Source organism: Sabethes cyaneus, chromosome 2 (assembly GCF_943734655.1).
Source record: "Sabethes cyaneus chromosome 2, idSabCyanKW18_F2, whole genome shotgun sequence".
NCBI classification, from domain to species: domain Eukaryota; kingdom Metazoa; phylum Arthropoda; class Insecta; order Diptera; family Culicidae; genus Sabethes; species Sabethes cyaneus.
Genome location: NC_071354.1, coordinates 241,379,099 through 241,405,440, shown reverse-complemented (window position 1 = coordinate 241,405,440; position 26,342 = coordinate 241,379,099). Strand labels below are relative to the sequence as shown.

Below are 26,342 nucleotides of genomic sequence, written 5' to 3'. Positions count from 1 at the left end.
TCATGAAGAAATCTGTAAGAAAACATCGCGGAAACGATACAGGAATTCAGGAATCGGCTGAGGTTTCGGAAACCAAAAGGGCATACGCGCTGATCATTGACAGAAACATCAAAAGGGGAAGCATTCAGGACCAAGTGATCTCAGAATGAACGACGAACGACTATCGGAAGCATAGAAGGAGTTGCATAAACCAGTCACGGTAACAACTGCAAAAGTTGATGGAAATCTTCGGGCTACGAAGCGTGTTTTACTTTCGATAATAAAATCGAGTGAGAATAATAAAAGGATTACTTTTACGAAAGAAAAGGTCATTTTCATGAACGAAGTTGTTACTGCGGAGAAGTTTTTCATCAGGGAATACCAATCGAACAAACAGGAAATCTGCTCAGCATTGTATGGATATCAAGTGAGCCTTAATACTAGGCATAAAAGACTAGCGCACTTTTTTTTCGACTAATACGGAAATACGAATGCTAATCCAGAAGGAAATGGCTGAGGGTTATTATTTCACCAAGATCAACAAAAATTTTAAATAAGAAACGATAAAAATATAAAATTTCAATTACTGTAAGCTAAAGTGTAATTGTTCACTCTGTTCACAGACAGAACAAAACCCAACTTTTTTTTAATATATATTTAATTAGTTTAGTTTTTTTTCTGTAAGATTATTCGCTATCAAGTATTTACTGTGACTAATCTTAATGATCTTCCCTATTAATAAGGATAGCGCTGAAGAAGTTCGTTCCCCCCCACTCGCATCATCCCCCTCACTACGTACGCGCTTTTTCTTTCTACCTTCTTCTTCTTATGTTTGCCGTTGTTTTTTTGTTTTGTTTTCGCGATTGCTGATGTTACAAAATAATAAATATAGGACTTTGTTTTCTTCTTTTCTCTGCGACTTGCGCGGTTTGCTCTTTCTACTTAACAACCTCCGTTGTTGTTGCTTGCTTGCTCGCGCACAGTTGAATCCCGTTTTTACTCGCAGCAGTTTTACTCTCTAATAGAATTATAATATATATGAAAAAGCTATCTACGATTTTTTCGACTGTTCCGTCCGACCAACCAACCACCCACCGCATCTCGCTGCGCTGTGCAGTCTTCTGTCTTACTTGTTCCGTTTTTTTTAGTTTGTTTTGATAATTCTATGTTGGATGCAACTACAACAGCAATTATTTGATTTAAACTGAGCTGCTGAGCTGTGCAAATGCAGTGCATGCATGAATCGATGAACGAATTGGATGAGAAAAATAAGATGCGATACGCGCGAAACATAGGAAGTTTTTCTTCTGCTGTTGCTACTAGTTTTCTCTTTTCAACACTCACGAGTATTTGCTGTTGCTGCTGCTTCGCCACCGCAGCATTACAGTTTGCGATTGTTTTTCGAGTACATCTTACAAGTGTGTGTGGGTGTAAGTGTTTGTGTGATAGATGTGTGTGTGTGTGTGTGATTTATTAGTATCGATAGTAGATAAGTAGAATTTGTCTATTTGTATACGTCTATCAGTTTGGTAGAGTTAAAATCAAAAAGATTCCATGAATCGATTAGAAATATAATATTCTGATAGGCTAGATATTAATTGTATATTTTATAGAAGCATGTCTTTCAACTATATTTTTTGTTTAGATTAAGAATGCACAATAAGGATAACAAATCCCCTCCTTGCTGCGGGGGTGTCTCATAGATTGTAAATCAAATCCCCGTTAAACGTGAACTTTCTGGATCTGGAGCTAACATATTTACACCGAAGCGAACATGAAATTGCGACGAATAGAATAGAATAGAACGAGGTTTTGTTTTTTTTATGCGGTAATTTGGCATCCGTGGCCGCGTAAAGAGGGAACAGTTTTTTTTACTTACCTGTCTGCTGAAGAGTAGTGATGAAGTTTGGTAGACTTTAATCATCATTCGGTCACTTTTTCGCTTCCGGCAAAACAAATGCTGGTTTCGGTTTTAGTTATGAAAGTTCAACTGTTGCACAACAATTAACAAGCCTTTACCGATTCCTAATAAGCATGTATCGCAAAAAGATGGAACCGATTCCATCACTATAAAGGTTTCTATAATCCATAAAGCTGTACAAGTACAGGATTTGGTCTGCACCGAGAAAGGAATCTTTCCTTGTAACCCTCTGCCCGAGGTATACCGCGCTTGAAAGATTAGCTAAATATAATGAGTATATAAATTATAGGTTGCCATTTAACTTCGAACCGTGTTATGCGAATGATGATGCTGTGATTTAAATTAAACCTAATTTAGCGGGAAAACAGCACAAACAGGGTTTTGCGTTTTCATCTCTCTAACCTAGCCGTTTGATTATTGGAATTGATCTCCTCTGCTGCTTAATCAGCCTAATCTAAAAGTATATACGCAAAAAGTTGTTTCAATCTTACCGCTTCTTGATCCCTTCCTCTATACCGGACAGTACGACACTTAAGACTAAGTTGTGAATTGTTTTGTTTTGTTTGTTTGTTTGCATTGTTTTCATTCTTATTTGTTTCTTGTAAAACGCGGTTTTGGTATTGTAAGTAATGAAGAAATATAGCGATATTTTACACAGAAAAAAATATGTCTATGATTAAAACGTTATTCAGCGAAAATGTGGTTTTTCACAGAAAAACCCCTCCAACTTCTGATGGTTTCAAAATGCTACCCGCCTATCATCTGTACAACTAGCCAATTTCGTTTGTTATAGATTCCGGATTCCTGTCTATATTTACAAAACATTTACAAGGGTTACCACGTCACTTCTATTGGTTAAGGAAACGTAGTGGGATAGAGCGATTCCTGACCAAACTATTTCACTGTGTATCATTTTTTCTCCATTACACTGGACACTGGACAGGATCAGCAAAAAAACACCGATAGAAACATTTTTTGTACTCTTTTCTCGCATTTTCATTGTTTCCGCGCTTTTCGCAGGTAATATGGCCATAAGTGTTACTGTGACTGAAAACGGCAGACTTTTCCTTGTTTTTTTGTTTAGATTTTCATGAAAAATCGCTCTCACAAAATGCCGTTCGTAAAGTACTGGTAGCTATCGTAGAGCTTGGTCGAGACCGAGTTCAGCGAATCCAGCACCAGCTGTTCCACCTTGCGTTCCAGTTCCTGCTCGGTGAGGTTCATGTGGAACCGGTTGCGCAGATTGCGCACCGTTCCGGAGCAGCCGTTCTTGAAGCATGGCAGTTGAGATGCTGGAAAAGTGGAATTGTGAAAGTGAATTCGAATTCGAATTCGAATTGAAAAAAAAAACGAGAAATACTCACTACTTCTCATAATCTCAACAATATTTATGATGCGATCCATGTGCTTCCGGGCTGCTTTGAGACCTTCCAGCAGCAGGTGCTTGAACTCGAGCCACAGCTCCGAAGAGGGCCCACCCATCACATCTACAAACTCGGGCGTCAGCTTGAATGGCGATTGCTCGAAACCTATAATCACAATCAATCAAAATGTTAATTAACGAAACCCAAATTCCACATTAACAGTCCGTACCTAAGTTTTTCGGAGATATACTGAGAATAAAGCCAAAATCGATGTGAATCAGGTGACCGTCGGCGTGCAGCAGTATGTTGCCATTGTGACTGTTCAAACGTAAAAATGTAAAATTGAATTAAAACCCAGTTTTCGAAACCAACCGCTAAAATCCTTCTTACCGATCCTTAACCTGCAACAGGTAGGAAATCAAACAGTACGCCGCACAGGACTGCATAAAGTTTCGCTGCGCCGTTCGGAACTGCTCGGACTCCGGGTCACCGCCGTACTCGTCCAGGAAGTAATCCCCGAGGCTTTTGGCGCTATTTTTCTTAATCTGATGCAACGAAACGGTGTTTACAATCGGTTCGATCAACCCGGAATCGTTCGACAGGCAGACGATTTTGTACGGCCGCACCCACAGGTCGACGTTTTCCTCCTGCCAGATTAGCTTGAACATCTGCAATAGAAAGCACAAAAAATTAGGAGTCGCAAAGGCTTCAATTAAAAACTGAAAACTCAAAACAAGCGCAAATGTCAATCCGAGGATTGTAAAACTCATCCCAAAGGAAAAAGATTCATCATCCATCACTCTCTGCCAAAGGCCGGGATATCATATTTTATATATGATGATGATAATGATAATGATGATGATGAGGGGAGTTGTAAAATGTAGTACAGTGAAGAAATGGGGATGTTATCAGCCCTGTCTGACGCCGGTTGTCCTCAACCGCGCACTCGCCATCAATTTTCCAACACAAACAACCACAAATGAACCAATAGGAAGACAAATCTCGGACCATCAGTAGTTATCAATTTATCATGGCTCGTCCCACAGAACAAACTTCATCTTCCATCCCCCTGGCATTTATGCACTGTCCCAAAATACTTAGATCTACCAAGTAAATTGAGTGCAACACGACATGAGTGTTCGCGGTTATCGACAGAAGGTTTAAACCATAGAGTCGCACCCGCCTCCCAACCCCTCGAGACCACACAGCTAGTGCGCAGAATTTATAACGAGAATCCGAGAACAAGCCCCAAAACCAACTGCTATCAAGCGTCCCGCTGTCCTCGCAGCGTGCATAGATATATGTTTGTGATTGCGTAATACGACCAATCATGTCCACGTTAATCTGCTTTCTAAATTTATAAAATTACCTAATATTTTTCTTTAGCGGTTCACTTTACATTTTCTCACTCTCTCCCTGGTTACTTACTACTAACTTGGCCTTACGTCTTATGACAGGGTCGGCGTAACATAACTCCTTCATCTAATTCGGTCTATGGCAGCTGGTTTCCAGTTCCGCGGGCACCCAGTGTTCGCCAGATCATGTCCCACCTGGTCCTGCCACCACGCTCGCAGTACTCCTCTTCGTCTTGTTCCTACTGAATTCAATGCGAAAACCATTTTTGCTGTATAATTGTCCGGCATTGTAGCAGAATATCCTGCCCAACGAATCCGTCTAGCTTTAACATTACGGAAACTCCGAGTGCTCGCAAGTACTCTCCTAGCAGTGTCCACGTTTCGTGCCCGTAAAGAACAACCGTTCTAATTAGCGTTTTATATAATGTGAGCACTGTGTGCACGGGGGCTCAGATTCTTCGACCGCAAGTGTTTGTGGAGTCCGTAGTAGACCCGAGTTCAGATGATATATGCGTTTTAATCTCACTGCTGGTTGTCCTCTGTTGCCAGTAAGCCTAGGTATACGAACTCGTCGACCCCACGAGTTGTGCTCGGTCCCACCCGCCAGCATATACTTCATTTTAGACGTATGCATCTTCAACCCTATCTTCTCTGCTTCGCATTTTAGTTTGGTGTACTAGTTTTCCACCGCTTCAAATGTTCTGCCGACAGCAACCTCGGCGTTAGTAAGGCAGATAAATGGACTGGATTGATCGTCTTATAACACCTTCAACCGTAATGTTGAATAGCATGCAGGAAAGACCATCTCCTTGGCGAAGTCCCCTGCGAGATTCGAATGGGTCCGACAATCCACTCGAGATTCTCACAGAGCACTGGATCCCATTCATCGTAGCCATGATAAGTCTAGTAAACTTACCCGGAAAGCCGTTTTCGTCCAAAATTTTCCATAGCTCTTGTCGGTTTACGCTATCATATGTGGCTTTGAAATCGATTAACAGGCGGTGCGATGGGACTCGGAATTCGCGGCACTTCTGGAGGATCTGCCGCAGGGTGAAGATTTGGTCCGTTGTAGACCGACCCTCCATGAAGCCGACCTGATAACTTCGCACAAATCTATTGGTTATTGGCGATAGTCGATTGAATATGACTTGGGAAAGCACTTTTTAGGCGGCATTCAGGGTAGTGATCGCTCGGTAGTTCTCACAATCTAGCTTATCGCCATTCTTGTATATAAAAGCTGTTGATGTCGTTGAGGGCGCAAAGGGCAATACAGTTGGAGTGAGGAAAGTACAGCAGGGCTATCGTGTATCCCCACTAATATCTTGTGTGCCATACTAGCGATGATATCTTTCCGCCGTTGTTCTAGTGAGGTAATGCCAATTAGACTACATAGGTTTTCGTAAGATGGTAGACTTTCGGGATTCCTTCAAGGCAGCATATGGCAAATTTTCCTGGCGAAGCGTTTCTGAATTCTTTCAATTCGTTGGGACCAGTAGTCATAGTGGAGGTCCCATACAGCGCAGTTTGTTTCTAAAATGAAATAGTCATGCAGTTGCAAGTACACCATTCAGAAAACCGGTCAATCAGTTCTTGAAGTCTCAGACAATTGTCGGAGTTGCGAACGATCATGTAGATTTTGGCATCATCCGCATAAAGCAATCTACTGCCGCACGGTAATAGACGGGATGTATCGTTTATAAACAAAGAAAACAGTAGTGGTCCTAACGTGCTACCCTGAGGTACTCCTGAATTGTTTTGGAACCAACACGATAGAGACGCACCAAGTTTTATTGCCATCCTGCGGTCTCATAGATAAGAATGGAGCCAGGCTCTTAAACCAGCAGACACACCCAGTTTATCAAGCTAAGCCAGCAAAATTTCATGGTCCACGCGATCAAATGCAGCCTTCAAGTCAGTGTAGACTGCATCAACTAGAAAACGCTTGTCCATTGCGCGCAAGCATAGAAAGGTGAGCTCCAGCATGTTAGTTGAAACAGATCTTCCAGGAAAAAAACCATGCTGTGATGTAGATATGTAGTTCTTAACATGAAACCAGAGATGCTTATAAACAATTGCCACGAAAACTTTTGAGCAAGCGCACAGCGAAGTAATTCCTCGGTAGTGTTCCACATTCCGTTTGTCACCTTTCTTGAACACAGGAAACATAAAGGAGGACTTCCAAATACGAGGAAATTGCTGACATTGCATGGAGAGGTTGAATAATAAAACGATTGGCGATTTCCGAACTTCACATTTCTTCAACAGCACAGCAGGGATGCCATCAGGTCCTGGGCAATAGCTTGTTTCATTCTGCCAACAGCTTCAGCAACTTCAGCACCAGTAACGTTGAACGTTTCAGCTACAATCTCATCACTCGGAACAAAACGTAGTGCTGATGCTATACCTTCAGATGAAGCGCACTTATTACTGAATACTCCCGAAAAATATTTAGCGAACAGATCACATTTACGGTTTACGGTAGAAGCTTCGTTGTTTTCAAGATACACACTAGAAGGTAAACCATCCTCCTTACGCTTTGAGTTCACAAACTTCCAAAAACTTTTCGGATTAAGCCGAAAATTGCGCTCTGTTTTTTGTACATAGGTTCGGTAGGGTCTCCTGTTTAGGGTTTTATATTTTCGACTGGCTGTTGTACAGCGTAGACGGTTGGAAGAATTTCTGTTTCTATGATACGCACAAAGAGCAGATTTTCGCAAACGATTAAGGCGGGAAAGTTCAGTGTTGCTCCAGGCGGGCTTACGACGTGAGCGCATTCGAGGAACGTGTCGTTCGATTGCCTCATGAATTTTAGAAGTGAATTTGTCAACAGCTACATCTAAATCGGCGCAATTAATAATCAATGTCCAGTCAATTGTACACAGGTCTGCGTTCATCGCATCATAATCGCTGCGTCGAAAATCGAATTCGGAAGGATCAAAATCGTCAATGAATACGTGCTGGAGGTTCCGGTAAAAACTAACCATTACAGTCGGATGATGAGCGTCAATGACACTCAGAACATCTGATGCAGCGCAGACATCACAAGCTGATAAAGTATGTTGATTGACGAATATATGATCAAGAAGCGTAGTGTTGTGGTTGCGAATCTCATTGATTTGATATAAACCATTAAAAGCCATACCATCAAGTAAACATGTACTACTAGCATTGAATGCAGAATGCAACGTGTTCACGATTAAACAGTTACTACAAGGGTGTTTCGACCAGGAGAGACCTGCACGATTATAATCGCCAAATAGAAACAAATCATCGTTTGTACCTAGCAAATCGGCAGCTTTTTCAATAGATGAAATGTGGCGTTCGATCACGTCAAGTTCATTTTGCAAATTTGGTGGAATATTAATTACACCAATTACGACTGTTGCATTCCCGGATTCGATTTTTACCCATAATTGTTCTAGTGAGTTATTCATAGCATCAACTAGAAGAACAGATTGCAATGAGCGTCTGACTGCAGCAACCTGGAGGAGTGGTTGTCAGTTGACTTAATACTGTTTGCCGGGCTACGGTCGGTGCGAAAGACGGTGTATTCAGACCCAAATAGTTGTGCTGAGCATATTTGGGGGTCTAGCCATGATTCATTCAGAATAATACATTTGTGATTTTATTGCGCAAACCACGGGTATTCTGATAGTATAGACGCAGAGGCACTGGAATAGTAACATTTACAGTTTTCGAGGCGCAGTCATTCGAAATGGCAGAAGGCACAGCAGCATGATAAGACCGACGCGAAGCACTTGCCATAACAGGATCATTGGTATAATTCGGATCTACCAAATGTCTCGGATTGGCGCTGGATTGGAAGACATATTCTTGCTCTAGAACTCACCCTAGCGTCAAAGTGGAAGTTGTAACTGATCTGGTAAATGTTTGCAGTGCGCTGGGCCATCCAAGTCATTCCCTTGACTGGCATGAACTTCATCTCATTAAAAATCCGGATGGATATAAAATTGCGGGACTCGGCACTGAGAGTTTGAAGTGTTCACTCAAAAAACTATTGGGCACCTTAAAACACCCTCTCATCGCCTATCACTCCACGGATCACACTAACTTCTGCGATCCACTTGTATCTTCAGGATCTTCCGGAATGTAGTTGTTTCTGACTCTAAGAGCACCACCGTCACTTCACTTAATTGGGTACTGGGATTGGATACGCGACGTTTCTAGCATCATGAAGGCTCCTGTACTTCCTGCCACAGTCGAGCTCTTCCCGCCAGCGCACATCAGTCGTCACGGTCTTGTGTTTAGTTGTACCCAAAATTCTAGACCAGACAAGTGCAACAACTTCTGTATCACAATTTTCTCGATGACGCAGCTTCCGTTTTCAGGTCTGTTCCCGACCCGCAGCTGAGCTGTTCCAATCAGCTGCTGATTTACTACCAGAACATGCGCGGACTTCGAACCAAAATCGATGGCTTCTTTATTACTGTGACTGAGTCGACCTTGGCTATAATCATTTTAACGAAAACCTGACTTGAAGAGAAGATCAATCACAACAGCTATTTTAAGGTGCATTTTCCGTCTTTAGAAATGATCGTCCGAACAGCCGAACAGCAGAAAATCTCGCAGCGGTGGTGTGTTGAACGTGATCTCTAACAAGCTGAGTTACACTATCGACGCATCCCTGATTTACAAAACACTTAAGTAGCTATGGGTAAAAGTCCTAGGGGCTGTTCGTTCTCTGAGCATCGTTGTGATCTATTTACACTCCAGCCGTAAGGGGAATGCCAGGAGTATCGGAGCACCGACTCATCCAGCGTCGAATGACCTAGCGCGCTGCTGTTCGGTAATTACAACCAGTCTGATTTAGTTTGCATTGTTTCAGTAAACAGTTGCTCTCGCAACGACTACCAATGGTCTCACGCTGCCGCCGCTTGCTTTTAGACGTGCTTTTAGTCGCACTTTAGATCACACTTGATGCCGATTACGGTGGTGACAGGCCGACCACAGGCGGTGCTGCTCTGCTAGATAGAGTCAGTAGGATTATTGCACTAGCCCCGAGCTTTTCGACTCGTTCTGTCAACATGTTTCGCGTACCGCAGGGAAGCAACCTTAGACCACTTGTTCAAGCTGAAAGATGACTTATTGGAGCGGCCATAAACTATTGTGGCACTTCGGTCACAGCGAAAGACCTCTTAGTTGGGCCCAAAAATGTACATCTGGCCGAAAGGAAGTACAGTTGTCAATCCAAGATTTTGGTTTTGGACTATCGGTGCATGCTAGCAGGTAGCCAAAAACCACCAACGTTCTGTTAATAGACGTGCATGGGATAGATTTCCGACCGCGTAAGCTAAGAATGGATCAAGAGTGGGACTGGGATCAGCGCTATCAGACAACAGTGTGTCCCAGTATCGCGCTATTTGATGAAACAAGTGGACATCTGAAAATGGCAGTTACTTATCTCGGGCCGCCAGGATCCCGATGCAACTTAATACCGTAGGTGTTACGGAAACCGTGGTCCGTTTACTGTACGTCTCTGTGGCAGACCCGAAGTCGATGGAAGTGCTAAAGAGTTAGCGCCATTGGTATGACAAATGATAGAGTAACACTGGAGTTATCAACTGGGGTCCAACTAATGAAGTTGTAGCAGGAGCGGAACAATACGGGGTAGCCGTGCCGTTGCATTCGCTTGAGCACCATGGAATTCCCTAAATGCAATACCTTGTGGCCAAGTAACAGGAATCAATGCCACAGTTTTGTACGCCAGGGGAATACCTACTTTGAAACAAACGAAGTCAAGCGATAGAAGGTCGGTTGCAGAACAGATTGCAATTTGCTCGGATAAACTTGATCACAAATAGTTCAATTACCTCCAAAAGCTGCGTCGCCATCAGTTCTTGCCGCAAATCATCACCGCACTTGACAATAGCCGAAAGCAGCCTCCAACTCTGCAAGTGACCGTAGGGCGAACTTTCCCGAATTTGCCGTTCCTTCTCGTGCCATGGTTCCTGATTAAAATTATCAAACGAATTAGTACCTTCCACGCAAAACAATAACACCAAACTTACCTTCAAGATGGCAGCCGACGGATCCTCCGGATCGAAGCTGAACGGTTTCGTGTTCTCAGTGTTGAGATTGGCACAGTGACGACTCCGAACGTCGCCGATGTTGAACAGGACGGGAGCACCTACAGACACAAATAACAACGGCAATTATGGTGACTTTACCCACCAATTAACCATAATTCAACCTACCGTGATCCCTCGAATCGTACGAATCCATCGAGAACTGCGAGATCGCATCCCGCTCGGAGAGACTCTTATGCAGATTCAGATATTGTGCGGTGATTTCGTCGTCCTCCTGGGACCAGACGTCATCCTCGGTCAAGCTGTAGTCGCACATGGCACCCAGCATGCCCCAGGCGATGCTAGGCGTGGCCACTTCTCCGGATGAGGAGCACTCGGAAGCCCGGGAATCGCGCTGCTTTAATGTTGGGTGCCCATTAGCAGCAGCAATTGCACTGCCGGACGCACTCGCTTCCGCAGCCCCCGTTCCGGTTGGTTTCATTCCACTGTCCAACCGTTCTTCGCTCTTGGTATGCCTCAGCGTTGGCATCATTTTCGGAATGACAGGAGACGTATAGATGTCGTTCACTTCGACCACTTCCACGTATATGATGTAGGGAGTCTTGTCCTTGGAATTGAGGACGGCCGTTTTTTCCTCGGTTATTCGCACTACGTGGTGCGGTGTTTCGGAATGCAGTGGAAGCCAAACACGAGCTGGAAGATTCTTGTTGATTAAATTAAGCAGTATCCGCAGGCGGGAAGTCTTTTCAATCTTGGTCTGTAGGACGGTTAGCATACGACCGATGTCGATCAGAGCCTTCATGAATTCCTTCTCCGGCACCAGTTTGGGAGCACCACAGGAGCAAACCGTCTGCTGGCCAAGCAAGTCGTTGACCGTCCCCCGAACAGATTCGAAGCAAACACACCCATTATCGAAGGCTCGGCCACTGCTGAGATCTCCCAAGCAGAGAGGTTTCAGCGGGGTGGGATAAAGAATCGGGTTCGATGAAAGTGATCCCATCAGACCGGTGGCATCCGACTGCGAGCGATGGTGAGTCTTTTTGACGGTGTCTACAATTGGTTCCATCAGTCGGAGCTGCTGTCTTCGTTCCCGCTTCGGGTACAGCTCCTTTAGCAGTGTCAGATGCTTTCGATTTAAACTGCCGCTGTTGCTCATTCCCATATTGAAATTGTACGATTCCAGCAGCCAAACGCATCGTAAGGAAAAGTCTACCGACTGTCGACACCGATAGACTAGATAGGGATCGAGCACCTCAGAAAGCTCCTCAATTTGCATGTACATTATGATCAGTTGAGGAATATACAGGTCCACCTCAGTGTAGGGGAAGCTAAACAATTTGTTGCCAATAAAGCTCAGAACGCCAGGTTCCTTCGAGTAGAAAAGGTAATGGACGGCAAAGTGGATATTGAAAACCGGTGATTCGAAAAACCTTAGCAGTCCACTCTGGCCTCGTTCGGCCTTGAGATGAGGTTCGATGATTTCTCGCGGATTGGTACAGGTCGGTACTGCCACGCCGGGCACCTTCAGCGAATTCGTGGACGATGATTTTGAAAGACTTTTGACTTCCGGTTCGGGCGATGGTTGCGGCTCCGGAGATAGTTGATTGTTACTGCTGCCGCTGCTGCTGGAACTGTTAGTGGTGGCATTCGTTGCACTTGCTGAATTACTACTGCTGCTGTTGGTGGTAGTGTTGTTGTTGTTGTTACTGCTGTTGTTGCTACTAGCTTCCTTGCTCTTCAACCGTGACCGTAAAACATTGAATTCACGTTTCTTCGATATTTCCGTTGGTGATTTAACTTTCTCCTCTTCCTTTTCCTTATTTTTTGCACTCTTCTTCTCGTGATTATCAATGATACTTTGGGCCGTCCGGAAGATGGCATTCTTGGTGGCACCGAAAAAATTTCGAAAAATTATGTCATTCTTTTGGTCGCTCTTTTGACTACTACTAGCACTGGTAGTGGTAATTGTTGGCACAGCTGAGCTCGCAGCGGCAGCCGCTGTCATTTCCTTCGCATCGGCTCCTACCGGGGTCGTCGCATCCGCCAGAATGGTTTTGTCCTCTTCTACGATCGGAGTGGCGGCGTCAATTTCATCTTCCCCATCGCCACCGGCGGGATTATCCTCGTACTCGATGGGAACGCAAATTTTCTCCAACATGATGGCAGCCTTATTCATGTTCTGCTCCCGGTAGCGAACTTTATCGCTAACGGTTTCTTCGGAAGAGGAAGACGATCCACTGTTGTTACCACCATCGACCGATTTGCCGCTTCGGTTGTCCTTGTTCGGAAAACTCCTGCTGCCGTTGTTCGTTCCTGGACCACAACCCAAAGTCAGTGGATAGAAGCCCAGATCCGACTGCAACATCCGGTACTCTTCGTCCATCGATGTCGTCTCGAGGATTTCGATGCACTCCTCTTCCGACGGGTCTATTTCACCGGAATCGAGGCTTTCACGCGAACGACGAATCCTGGTCAGTGATGTATGATCCGGTTCCGATCCACAAATGATGCCTAGGGAATGGGAAAAATTAGAACAAAACACACGCGGTTGTGTTTGAAAATTTCCACGGCTTGAAACATGTTGCTATAGTTACATAATATTTTTTTTATTCTTTTTTCTTTTTGCAAGTCGTTAATTCTTCCGATTTATTCGATTGTAGGTAATTGAGTTTTACAGCTAGTACTTACCAGAATCGTCCGATCCCAGGCTGGTCAAGTCTTCTCTCTTCTTGCTGTCACTTTCCTTACCACCGAGGGTTTCATTTTCCCTTTTCCCCGTTCGCAAACCAGACACTAAAACAAAGCAAAAAAAAAAACCATAAAAATTTAACAAATCAAACTCATCCTTCTGAATGGTCCACACTCTTCTTACCAAGCGCAGATCCAGCTCCGCTTCCGTCGATCACTGTCGGTGCACTGCTGCGACTGCTGCTGCAGCTGCCTGCCAGTCCTTCCGCGGAGGCCCCACCACCACCGCCGGCACCGGTACCCCCTCTCGTAATCGCCGGTGTGTTGGTCGGATTCGTCGACGAGGATTGGATGATTTTGGTGCACATCGTCGCTCCGAGGATCGAGTTTGTGCACAGTGTGTTCTCCGATTCGGCGCTCGGGGACGATACCTCCACCTGGTTGGTGAGAACGCCAATTACATATTTATGATTATTGATACGAATTTTGCGGGAAAAATTGCCTTCATTTAAGTACTGGTTGCTTACCTCGGGTATCCTCTGTAGAGCACTGTCCAAACTTCGGTTCCGGTGATGTTGAGTCATGTTGATTCGAGTATTGGTCACCTGTGACACTGGAGGTAATAGAATTCCCATTGATCTGTGGAAGAAAAGGAAAGAATAAAAAAAATTAATTTTCGGTAAAAGTCGGAGTGATTTTGATGGTTTCTTATGGTTGGTTAAGTTTTTTCTGCTACATGAAATTTTTAAAGTACTTATAAAAAACACAAGAAAGAAACGTAAGAAATTTTTAAAGTACTTAAAAAAAACACATTACTTTCAAAAATGTGCCTTGTTTGATTTATTTGGCGAACCTGCCCCAAAGAAGGAGAAAACTGTTTGTCCTGCTCTTTTTACTATAGAGATGAAGTTAAAGATCTTTTTACTAGAGCTCAAATTGAAATGAAAAGTTTGACGTCTTTGACGTCCTACACCCTGTAAACCAAATAAATATTCTATTAAGAAATAACCTAATGACGTTTAAGTCTCGCAGATGCTTTGCTACAAGTCCAGGGAGGCCAACTTTGACAAAACTAGACCGGTCAACCCGATTTGGAACCAAGTTAACTGCTGAACTACGTCTACGAAAATGTCTAAACAAGCGCCTGCCTCACTCGGCCAGCTCGTCCAGGAAGCACTTGTTTGAGCCGTCCTCATATCCACTGGTTCCTCGCCGTTTCGTCAACCATGAGCACCATATCACCTTCCGGCAGACCCTTCACATCCATTAGCCATTCCGTCTGCTCCAAAAATCGTCGACGAAACAACTAGCTAACTTCCAGTTACTCCGAAATGTAAAGCGGACGTGCAGCTATCCGGTCGGTAGTAACTTTGCCCCAGAAGAGTTACCGAGCAAGAAGTGGTTGGATGTTAAAGTTTCCTGATCAGCGGACTCTCAGGGAAAACGGTCTCCGACGTTGACCGATCGAACGAGCCTCTCCCATGCGCCTCCCATGTGCGTCGCTACTGGTGGAATGAATTTCGAGGTGTCGTCTGCAGACGTGAACTTTTCAAAGAGTGCTTTGTTTGTGTCACCCGTTTTTTAAATGGATTGGAAACAGGTGGCGTTTTCCGGTCCGAACTCCCTTGGCTTGCCTCTGCGTACCACGACGCGTTGCATGATCCGGTGCTCAGTAGTACACTCACTCACTCCATATGCACAGTTATGATTGTGAAGCAGCTAAAGAAAATACGTCCAAAACACAGAACATGGTGGTCGGTGGCACCGTGGTCGACCAACGCCGCTTGAATAGCGTAAGGATCGGCAGGAATAAGTTAGAGGTAGTTGACGAATTTGTCGACCTTGCCTCACTGATGACAACGAAGAACGACACCAGCCGTGAGATCTGTGCGAAGTCTATTTTACAACCAAAAAGAATCACCCAAGTCTTACTTATTAACCAACTGCAGACGACTGACTACGATCAACAGTCGAACAGATACCGATAATTGCCGAAACGATAATGCACTGAACTGTTCATAACGTTTATCGCGATGGTAGCGCAACGCAACACGACCGAGATGGGGATAAAAGTCGACCTTGTCATACATTCAACTGGTATCTCCCAAGCGAATGATGTCCTGAAGATGGCTTTTCCTGGAACAGAGCTTATGGCGGGGGTTTCTCTGTAGCTGATCGCCCAAACGGAACAGCCGTTTGGGGCATTACCAGCACTTGCATTGTTGTTCAAAGCCTTAGTAATTTCGAAATTGGTTTAAATCGACAGCACAATTTACTGGTACCTGATACCTGGCGAAAACGGCCGGATGTCCCAGCCCATTCATACTATATCATTGACTTTTTTCTGATAGAAAACCCAAGTTCCCGGGACTTTCGGCATTGAGAATGATTCGACTAGTAGGCTAAGCCAAAGAGGAACATTGACTTCACGTAACAGTTGTTTTTGTCTAGCAATGCGGAACTCTGCCCTGCCTTCGCTTTATTGTGTCTTTTTGAAACCGCAGGATTCTCCGCCTGAGGATTTTGCCGAGACGATGCTATTGAATTTTCCCGCCGAGGTTCGTCTAATTCATGTTCATGTTCATGAGTCCCATACAGCATTAAAAAAATTGTTTAAAATGGATCAACCATTTTACCTGCCAAAGATCTTAAACCAATAAAACCACTTCATAATCAAATACCATCATACTGAATCAAGCCATATGATCGTACAAAACCTCTTTATTTACCAATACCTATCCAGCCTTTCATTCATCTATGACCTTACCGATCCGTGTCTTTCCTTCAACTAGGGTCGTACCGAATCGTATACTTCATTCAACAATGATCGTACCGAATCATTTTACTTATCTATGGTCGTGCCGAACCACATACTTTATTGAACAACTAGTTGAGCCCGAATCTTACGATCCGGAAAATATAAATGCCTGTTCAGAATTCAGAAAACTTGGCCAGTGTTTGCGAATCTTTGTATTAGTTCTTTGAGTTCTTATATTGCATAATATAGCTCTACATAAAAGAGTCATAGCCGGAAACTGCAATAAATAGTTTTTATGGTCGTTTATTTATTGAATAAAAACTTCTGGTTTTACAACATTTATGTTGTCTGATTAGAGTAAAATGTTGTTTAGAAAATTCTTGATCGTTTGCTATTATTAACTCATTTTTTTTAAATTTTGTGACTTGGTCCGATCTGAGTTAACACCGACCATGTGGTATCGCGACAAGCAATCGAGTTAAGCAGGCGAGTCGAGCAGTCTAATCAAGCAATCGAGTCAAGCAGTTGGGTCGAGCAGTCGAGTCGAACAGTCAAGTCGAGCAGTCAAATCGAGCAGTCCAGTCGAGCAGTTAAGTTGAGTAGTCCAGTCGAGCAGGTGATTCGAGAAGTCTAGTCGAGCACTTGAGTCGAGCAGTCGAATCGAATTGTTTAGTCAACCAGTCGAATCAAGCGGTTAAGTCGTTAAGATGGAGTCGAGCAGCTAAGTCGAGCTGTCGAATCAAACATTTAAGTCAAGCAGTTGAGTCGAGCAGTCGGGTTGAGTGGCTAGCAGTCTAGTCGAGCTGTTGAATTAAGGTGTCAGTTGAGTCGAGCAATCAAATCGAGTAGTCTAGTCGAGCAGTTGAATCGAGCAATCGGGTTGAGCAGTTGATTCGAGTAGTCCAGTCGAGCTCGAGCGTCGAATTGAACAGTTGAATCGAACAGTTGAGTCGAGCAGATAAATCATGCTGTCCAGTCGAGCAGTTAAATCGTACAGTTAAGTCGATCAGTCGGGTCAAGCAAATGTGTCAAGCTGTCGAATCAAGTATTTAAGGGGGCATAGTACTTTTTCAATTTATAAAAATCGAAATTTTTTTTATTGATTATTTCGAAAGATTAACATTTTGACCATATGTGTTTCAAGTCATTGCGGTGAATTCCAAAAATTGACGAAGTTACAGCTATTTGTACCGCGCATGTCTGGAGCGATTACACAGCGAATAAAAACTTCAACGTCGTTTTTCTCGAAACCAGGTTTTGAAAGTCGGTACCATAAATATCTCAAGAACGGCTGAAGCAATTCTCACGATTCTTTTTTTGTTTCAAAGCTAACAAAATTATCTAGTGTTTGACCCATCCTTTTTTCGATATTATAATTTTTGTATTTTTAAGGAATGTTTAAAGTCAATTTTTTCGGCTAAAAACCTTACTTTTATGTTTGAATGTCCGCCATTTTCTTATGCGTTCGAATTTTAAAAAAAGGATGGGTCAAACACGAGATAATTTAATATTCTTTCATGTCGTTTTGGAATTTTTCAATTCGGATAAGCCCCCCAGCGCCAATCCATGGTACCGCAAATCATGTTTTTTCCGAATGATCATGTTCAAGGAGCCGTAGGGGAGAGGGGAAGAGGTTCACATATGCAAACAAAACTGCAAATATTAGTATAAAGTGCAATGTTTAGCAAGCAATAAACCCGAATCAATTCGCTTTTCGCGTTATCGAGAAAAAAATATTTGAAATAAGGCAAAAAATATGGTGTAAAAAGTACTATGCCCCTTAAGTCGAGTAGTCCACGCGAGCTGTTCAGTCAAGCAGTCAAGTCGATCTGTGCAATCAAGCAGTTGAGTCGAGCAGTCGAATCGAACAGTTCAGTCGAGCAGTTCAGTTAGGCAGTCCAGTCGAGCAATCAAATCGAGCAGTCTAATCGACCAGTCCAGTCGAGCAGTCTAGTCATACAGTTGAGCAATCGAGCAGTCCAGCAGTCGACCAGTGAGGTGAATGAGAATACAACCCATTGCTACGAAAGCATGACGTCCTGTCAGGGATCTGTGTTTAGTTGCCGATAAGCCTCCCGCATAGAAATGCATAACGAATAGTACTGTAAATACATTACGGTTACTATGAATTTTACTGTTTACAACAGTCTACGGCAGTCCGGTCGAGCAGTCGAGTCGAGCAGTTGAATTCAGGGATGGTTCGATTACTTTGACTCAATTTTGATTCATTTGACAGTACCGTCTCAGCCGAGCCAAATATGACAATGTTATGTATGGGACTTTTGTAGGACTAGCTCTAATCTACAATTTTTCTGAACAAAGTTTTGCTGTATCGTTCGTAGTTACGGTGCTACAACGCTAGTAACTCATCAGTGACTAAATGAACGTTCATTTAGTCACTAATAAGATACTAGCATTGCAGCGCCGTAACTACTAAAGATACAGTAAAACTTTATTCAGCAGAATTATAGATAATAACCTGTTCTACAAATGTCCTATACATAACTTTGTCATATTTAGCCCCGTTAATAGTGTACTGTCAAATAATCAAAATTGAGTCAGTGATCGAACCATCCCCGGTTGAATCGAGTGGACGAGCCGAGCAGTCAAATCGAGCAGTCCAATCGAGCAGTTAAGTTGAGTAGTCCAGTCGAGCAGTTGATTCGAGTAGTCTGGTCGAGCAGTCGAATCGAATTGTTTAGTCAACCAGTCGATTCAAGCGGTTAAGTCGAACAGTTGAGTCGAGCAATTCATTCGAGCAGTCGAGTCGAGTAGTCCAGTCGAACGGTTTATTCGAGCAGTTAAGTCGAGTAGTTCAGTTGAGCAGCTGAGTCAGTAGGTCAAGTCGAGTAGTCCAGTCGAGCAGTTTAGTCGAGCTGTCGAATAAAACAGTCAGTCAAGCAGTCTAGTCGAGCAGCTAAATCAAGCCGTTCAGTCGAGAAGTCCAGTCGAGCAGCTGAATCGAGCAGCTAAGTCGAGCTGTCGAATCAAACAGTTAAGTCAAGCAGTTGAGTCGAGCAGTCGGGTTGAGTGGCTAAGTCGAGCAGTCTAGTCGAGCTGTTGAATTAAGGTGTCAGTTGAGTCGGGCAATCAAATCGAGTAGTCTAGTCGAGCAGTTGAATCGAGCAATCGGATTGAGCAGTTGAGTCGAGTAGTCCAGTCGAGCAGTGGAATCAAGCAGTTGAGTCGAGCAATTGATTCGAGCGTCGAATTGAACAATTGAATCGAGCAGATAAATCATGCTGTTCAGTCAAGCAGTCCAGTCGTGCAGTTAAATCGAGCAGTTAAGTCGAGCATTCGGGTCGAGTAGTATGTCAAGCAAATGTGTCAAGCTGTCGAATCAAGTAGTTAAATCGAGTAGTCCACTCGAGCAGTTAAATCGAGCTGTTCAGTCAAGCAGTCAAGTCGATCTGTGTAATCAAGCAGTTGACTCGAGCAGTCGAATCGAACAGTTCAATCGAGCAGTTCAGTTAGGCAGTCCAGTCGAGCAATCAAATCGACCAGTCCAGTCGAGCAGTCTAGTCATACAGTTGAGCAATCGAGCAGTCCAGCAGTCGACCAGTGAGGTGACTAAGAATACAACCTGTGGGATCTGTGTTTAGTTACCGATAAGCCTCCTATGACGTCCTGGCAGAGACTTGGTTTTCGGTACAGAAATAAGCCTCTTATATAAATAGATAAAAGTATCGAAACATAATATTTGTCTACGACCAAACCGGACCATTCAATTATCTGCCATACCGAACCATTTTATTTACCAATGGTCGTTCCAAACCATTTTTATTGAATGCCGCACAAAACCATTTTATCCATCTATGGTCGTACCGAACCATTTCATACCTCTATGGTCATACCGAACCATATACTTCATTGAACAATAATCTTACCGAACCATTTTACTTATCAATGGTTGTCGTACCGAATCATTCAATTCATATATGGTCGTACTGAACCAGTTCAATTAAATGATATACAAAATCATTTTATTCATCAATGGCGGTACCGAACCATTTCATGCACCTATGGTCGTACCGGTTTGAACGCGTTCGGAATCTAGTCAATACCGATGATTGCCAGTGCGATAATGCTCCGAACTGTTCATAACGTCTATCGCAACGGTGACACTGCCGATGGATGGTGTATTGCGCGAGACATGTTCTGATGCTGGGAAACCCGATATCCTGTTTCAGATATGTTCAACCTCTACACAATCCAGGGTACACGGTGTACCCTGTACAAGACATTCAATTTTGTTGATTAGGTTAAAACTTTTCGAAAATAATCTGAACATTTTGAAGCAGAAATTTGTTACCCTTTTATTTTAAATTTCGCTTGAATCATCTACTACATTTTAGTTTATTTTAAATGTGATTGAAGATTGTTTGATGATTAGAAGCCTTCAAGAAAAAATACGAACCGAAGGTTTGTAAAGCAAGTGAGGCTTTTTTAAAAGCTAAGACAATGGAGTTATCTCTTCAATCACTATTTAATCGCTTTTATGCACTGCTAGTAAAAAACTCCATGAACTTGAGAGAATAGCTGATGCTTGGTAGAAATCTGATTGAGACAGGTTCACCACCGATCACTGACATACATTGGAAAACGGTGTGAACAATCTGATAATCAGTACAATATTGCAGTATTTCCTCTGTACATAACATAATTCACACTGTAAACCGTAAACTGAACAAACCTGCCTCCATCGTTAACTAAAACTAACTGTTCCCCGCCTAACGATCCGACAATTAGTTCAATTTAGCTGGCTGCAGCAGCAATCCAAAAGGCATCATCGCACAGGCTGAGAGTATGATTCGATCAGCGCGTGCTTTCTTCACGGCTCCGCTCCGTCCGTGGTGCGGTAACCGTGCGGCAAGATAAGCGCTATCAAGATCATTTTCACCCAACCAGTCTGAAGAGCCCGGCCCGTACCCGCCGCTTCCGCGCGACGAGTGCAACAATGTTGGAAATTTGTGCACTCCAATTTCTCGACTTGATGGGACTAGGGTGGGATAGGAAGCGCGTAACCCATTATTTCTCATTTGCTTGAGAGCTCAACGCTGTGTCTCGTTTTACGGCAAATCGGGAATCTATTGCACACGTCCGTCTTTCCGTTTCGTTCGCGGCAGAGCAGTGCGCAGTCAGTGCACGGCCTGGAGAGGCGTAAAATTTCGCAATGAGTAAAATTACCAGCGGGGACGCCACTGGATTGCAACAGCAGCAGCGTAAAGACGCTGAATGCATAAATTGCTAGTTCCGCTTCAGATCTGCAGTCGGGCACCGAACAGCCTTGCCGAACCTACTTGTTTCTCGCCCACGTTTGACTGACTGTCTTCCTGTTCGGTCTAACAAACTTCTTCAAGGGCGTCCGGGACTCGTCCTGAGATTCGCTGCCTGAGCCGGAACGCTGCTAGAAGCAGAAGAGGCACGTAGTCGCAGACCGCTCCCTACTCTATATCTGCCGCTAATTATGACAAGTAATTCAATTACAAAACAGTTATTTTTTCTCATCATCATCAGCAGCAGTATCGTCGTCGTCATACTGGTATGCGAAGCTGCGCACATAATAATGAAAAGCATAATGCATGCTGCTGCTGCTGCGTTGCGAGCGAGTGAGGCTAATTTATTTAGTGTAGAAGTAGGTATCTCATGATCATCGTCGGTCGTTGCGCTTTCGCATATTTTGCCTTCTTGTGCCATTCTAACTATACGGTATTGCAGCAATGAACGAACGCAGAGGAGATGTTGCAGCACTTATTCGTCGACGTCAAAGATCTTGGGCGGCGAGTGGCCTTTTTCGAGTGAAGGGTCTGCTTGCAGGGAGGCGCACGCCTCCGCCGACCGTCGGTCGGTATCTAGTTTTCCAATGGCATCTGAAGTTTGTGATCGACGATATAGTTAGTGGTCATCTAATTACGATTCATTGCTGCTACAGCAGTATCAGGCTCAGCATTTCAGATGCAGTAAGAATTTTTGATCTCAAGAGTCAAGGTTCTCGGTGCAAGGTTCTACCCTTCACTTCTGATCCGAAGGAAGGCGGAAATAATAGCAATCAGTCTGCCGAAGAATTTTTCTACTCATTGAAGTAACTATGGCTAATCAGAAACTTAACCTTCCTTCAACTTTTCTTTAATGGATCGTTATCGTTGGCTTAAAGACCATGATGTTCGACTTAAACCAAATTAATTGTTAATTTATAAATGTATTCAGCAACCCGTATTAGCGCCAGTGCACAAAACCATTCATCCGGAAACATTAATTGTGCATTTGATCCCCCGTCTCGCAGCAGTGCGGTTCCCCTGCCTGCATAACTCTTTACGTAATGATTCGTGCAGCACTAGAATACTTGAACAGACTGAGGCAATCCCACAAAGAACCGGTTCGGGTACCTTGTGCAGTGTAACTTGACTCAGCTCAACTCAGCTCAGCACTGCAAAATTACTTCGATCGACAGAAACGGTTGCGACTGTCAGCAGGGCAGAATTGCTTCTCACCAGCAATTTGTACAATAAATTGCTGCCTAAACTCATCGATTTAGTATCGATTTTTTCCTGCTGCTTTTGTTTCTATTTAATTACTATCCCCGCGATGGAGGTAAAGTAGAATCGTTACTTTTAGAGACAGGGAAGTCACGACCAGCTCATCGGGGAAACATTACTCATCATCGTCCTACACTCCTCCTCCGGTTAGAGCATTAGCGACCGCAAAAAAAAATCTTCCTGTTTTGCAGCTTGCTTCCATTATTCATTCAGTGCCGCGGAATTTTACATTCACGCTTTTACCAACCGTATCCCTTTTACCCAGTTATTTACTAAGAGTCGGTGCACATGAATGCTCACGCGGTTGAATAATTACCTATCGACACCGATTCCCAGTGAAGTCGTCGACGACGACGACGGGGCGGCACACGCAAACGCAAGGTCTGCTGCTGATAGAGCAAGCTAAAAGGAATCATGTTTCAAAGGGTGACCGAGATAATGCACTTGCTTGCGCTTGAGCTGCGAGATGATGAAGACCGAAGTGGGATGACGCTGTTTCGACGCATACGACGACGTGTTACTGCTGCCTCCTTCAAGGGGTCTACGCCACAGGCTCGACCCGGCCACCGCCACCCGGTGTCTGGAAGTTGTCAAGCGAAGGGCTATTTTTAGGCACACCAGACGAAGTTGATTTATACCCGGATCGTTTCCAGCTTTACGCAGCGTAAAAGTAGTGCTCCAGTCGAGAGTGGGACTTTTTAAGAACGGTTTCGTGACATGACACCGCATGGATGTAGCTGGTTTAACAAACAGCAGCAGAGAAGCACTTTGTTAGGACGAAGCAGGAATTAATTATCCGCACGTGTTTGACAGTGCCTTCTTGCTGTTGTTGGTGGAGAGTCTAAAGTGCAGCAAATTTCGTTCGTAACAAATTATCAGCCCCACTGATAGCGTGCGAAACCATTGATTAGGAGAATCCACTCAAAAGCGAGAATTAATCAGTCAGATTAATTGTACAAAGTTGAAATTCATTCAACTATAGGCACTAATTCATGCACGATATCTGAATCGTGCAATATGAAAAAATGGGACGAAGTTTTACTGGAAATTAGAATTGTGATTTTACATATTCGTATTACATATTCTCTCACATGTCTGGTTTTTTTCTGTTCCGTTTTCTCACATTTTGTTCCGTTTTTTCTCCTTTTCTGCACAGTTTACATGGTTTTAGCTCCCACTTTTCTTCCGTCTTTCCTTTTTTTCTCTTGCTTTCCTTTTTTCCTGTCCCGTGTTTACTATTTCATTGTCCCGCTTTTCTACGTTTCCTGTCCCAGTTCTTTTTATTTTCAGTCCTGCTTTATATATTATCATGTTTTAAACTTGGGTTTTGTTATTTTTTTCATATTTTTCATTTTTTCTCTTTTTCTTTAACGTAAACCTACGTTTTTGTTTTCTATAGCGGAGTGCACTTCAGAAGTACGAGAAATTAACATTTAATGAAAAGAGGTTACGTTTCGCACGGTTCTAACTCAGCCATTTTTAGAGGGATTTTAGGAATATTTGCTTCAATCCATCAGAAATTTTTCGATGAATTGATTGATGTAGAGAGTATATTGAAAATTAGTCGAGTCAACCAATCCCATGTACGTTTTTTTTGCTTCCCAGGCCAGATACGACAATCTTATACGCCTGCAATTTCGTTTACTTCGTTTTCAGAAAAAAAAATGACAAAAGCTTTCCGTCCCAACCGGTCAGGAACTATTTTTTTCGATTGAACTTGGACGAAGTTTATGTCCTGAAGGTAAGAAACGGTGGTAAAAGTGTAAAGCCACGCTCCCTTTCAATTGATTTTAACGGTTAAACATCCAACTTAGACGAACTTGATGTTCTGACAGTAAATCGTTAAAAGCGCAACCATCTCTTTCCTTCAACCGATTCAATCGATATACTGTAAGAATTCATTCGAAACTGAAGTCTTGTGTAAAAACGTTGTGCTGTCACACATAAAAAAACTGAAAAGCCAAGAAATTTTGCAAGGTACAGAGAACGATAATAATTCATAATCTCTTGTCAGGTATTCGGTTCCGAATTTGAAGTTGTCCGTTGCGATCGTGGGCCCGGAAACAATCGAAAGTCAACGGGCGGCGCGCCGGTGTGCTTGTTACGGTGAACAAGAAACTGAAATCAAAAGTGATTGAAAATGATCAATGGAGCAGTATTGAGCAGGTGTGGGTGTGCATCGAACTCGCAAACAGCAAACTTTTCGTGTGTGGGATTTACATTCCGCCTGATCTAGTACACGATGATGCTCTAATCACTCCCGCTCGGTTATGTCAGTAATCGATTTAGCTACCGCAACCGACGAGCTAATTGTTATCGGGGATTTCAACCTTCCAGGACTTCTGTTGCAACCATTCAGCAATGGTTTTCTCCATCCGGATCACGATCACTCCACTGTACACCTCGGAGCTTTACGGCTTCTCGACTGTTATAGCTCTGCCACATTGCGACAAATCAACCACGTGACCAACGAGAACAATCGCAGTCAGGATCTCTGCTTCGTCAGCGTACAGGATGCTGTCCCAGTGATTTCGCTCGCTCCGTCGCCTCTGGTTAAGCTAGTAAGACACCACTCTCCACTCATCCTAGCCCTCCACGACCATCATTTTGATCTAATGAAAATCATCCCGCCTGTTTCGTACGACTTTCGGAATGAGGAATTCTTTGCCACTATCGACTGGATCGGTGTTCTCGACGGAAACGATGCCGACAACGCAGCATTGACTCTTTCGCACATAATTGGGCACGCATTCGATCGTCATGTACCTAAGATAATACATTCGCCAAACAGTAAACCTTGGATGACCCGCAAGCTTCACATTCTGAAGACGGAAAAAAGGACTGCGCTTAGGACATACTTCAAGTATCGCAGCCTTTCGCTGCGTGAGCATTACAGCGTAATCTTAAGTTGAAACCGAAAACTTTCTGGAAGTATGTTAGCGATCAGCACAAAGAATCGGGCCTTCCCTCAACCATGACCCTGAATGGTGAGGTTGCTTCGGATCCTCAGTATATCAGTCAACTATTTGCTGATCGGGCGAACGTTTTGCGATGAAGTGATCCCAGACGACCAAGTTACTCAGGCTGCCAACAATGTTCCGCTAATGACTGTGAATACGCTGGGTACTCTTAGCATCGACGAAACAATGATCTCTAGAGCCGCCTCAACGTTAAAATCCTCGACTAAAGCCGGCCCAGATGGTATCCCGTCTGAGTTTTTAAAGAAGCACATCGCTGATCTTCTTATCCCCCTTCAGCTGGTGTTTAACCTGTCCGTCTCTAGCGGGGTATTTCCGTTCGTATGGAAAACTGCCCATATGTTTCCTGTTCATCAAAAAGGGGATCGGAAAGACATCAATAACTACCGAGGAATCTCATCATTATATGCCACTTCGAAGTTATTCGAGCTTGTAATCATGACTCCGCTGCTGTCACACTGCAAATAATACCTAAGTGATTATCAACATGTATTCATCGCAGGCAGATCAACCACTACAAATCCCATGTGTCTCACATCAAATAGTGCGGAAAGCTTGACGGATCGTGCTCAAATGGACGTCATCTATACTGATTTATCTGCGGCGTTCGACAAAATCAATCTGGCTATTGCAATTGCCAAATTGGAAAGACTCGGTATCAGCGGAAGTGTGCTGCGTAGGTTTAATTCCTATCTCGTAGGTCGTAAACTGATTGT

General features: G+C 43.7%; 1 protein-coding gene across 4 annotated transcripts in view; it reads right to left on the bottom strand.

Moving 5' to 3' along the window:
* Positions 1 to 649: 649 nt before the first annotated feature.
* Positions 650 to 26,342, bottom strand: part of LOC128738192 (phosphatidylinositol 4-kinase beta) — a 210,631-nt gene continuing 184,938 nt past the window's right edge. For all 4 annotated transcript variants that reach the window (XM_053833127.1, XM_053833129.1, XM_053833128.1 and 1 more), the window contains 10 exons: positions 13,882 to 13,993; positions 13,539 to 13,791; positions 13,355 to 13,459; positions 10,835 to 13,177; positions 10,649 to 10,767; positions 10,451 to 10,588; positions 3,655 to 3,932; positions 3,494 to 3,582; positions 3,265 to 3,429; positions 650 to 3,192 (listed from right to left, as the gene is read on the bottom strand). In XM_053833127.1, the coding sequence (XP_053689102.1) occupies positions 3,005 to 3,192; positions 3,265 to 3,429; positions 3,494 to 3,582; positions 3,655 to 3,932; positions 10,451 to 10,588; positions 10,649 to 10,767; positions 10,835 to 13,177; positions 13,355 to 13,459; positions 13,539 to 13,791; positions 13,882 to 13,993 (3,790 nt within the window). In that variant the 3' untranslated portion in view covers positions 650 to 3,004. The remainder of the gene's footprint in view (positions 3,193 to 3,264; positions 3,430 to 3,493; positions 3,583 to 3,654; positions 3,933 to 10,450; positions 10,589 to 10,648; positions 10,768 to 10,834; positions 13,178 to 13,354; positions 13,460 to 13,538; positions 13,792 to 13,881; positions 13,994 to 26,342) is intronic.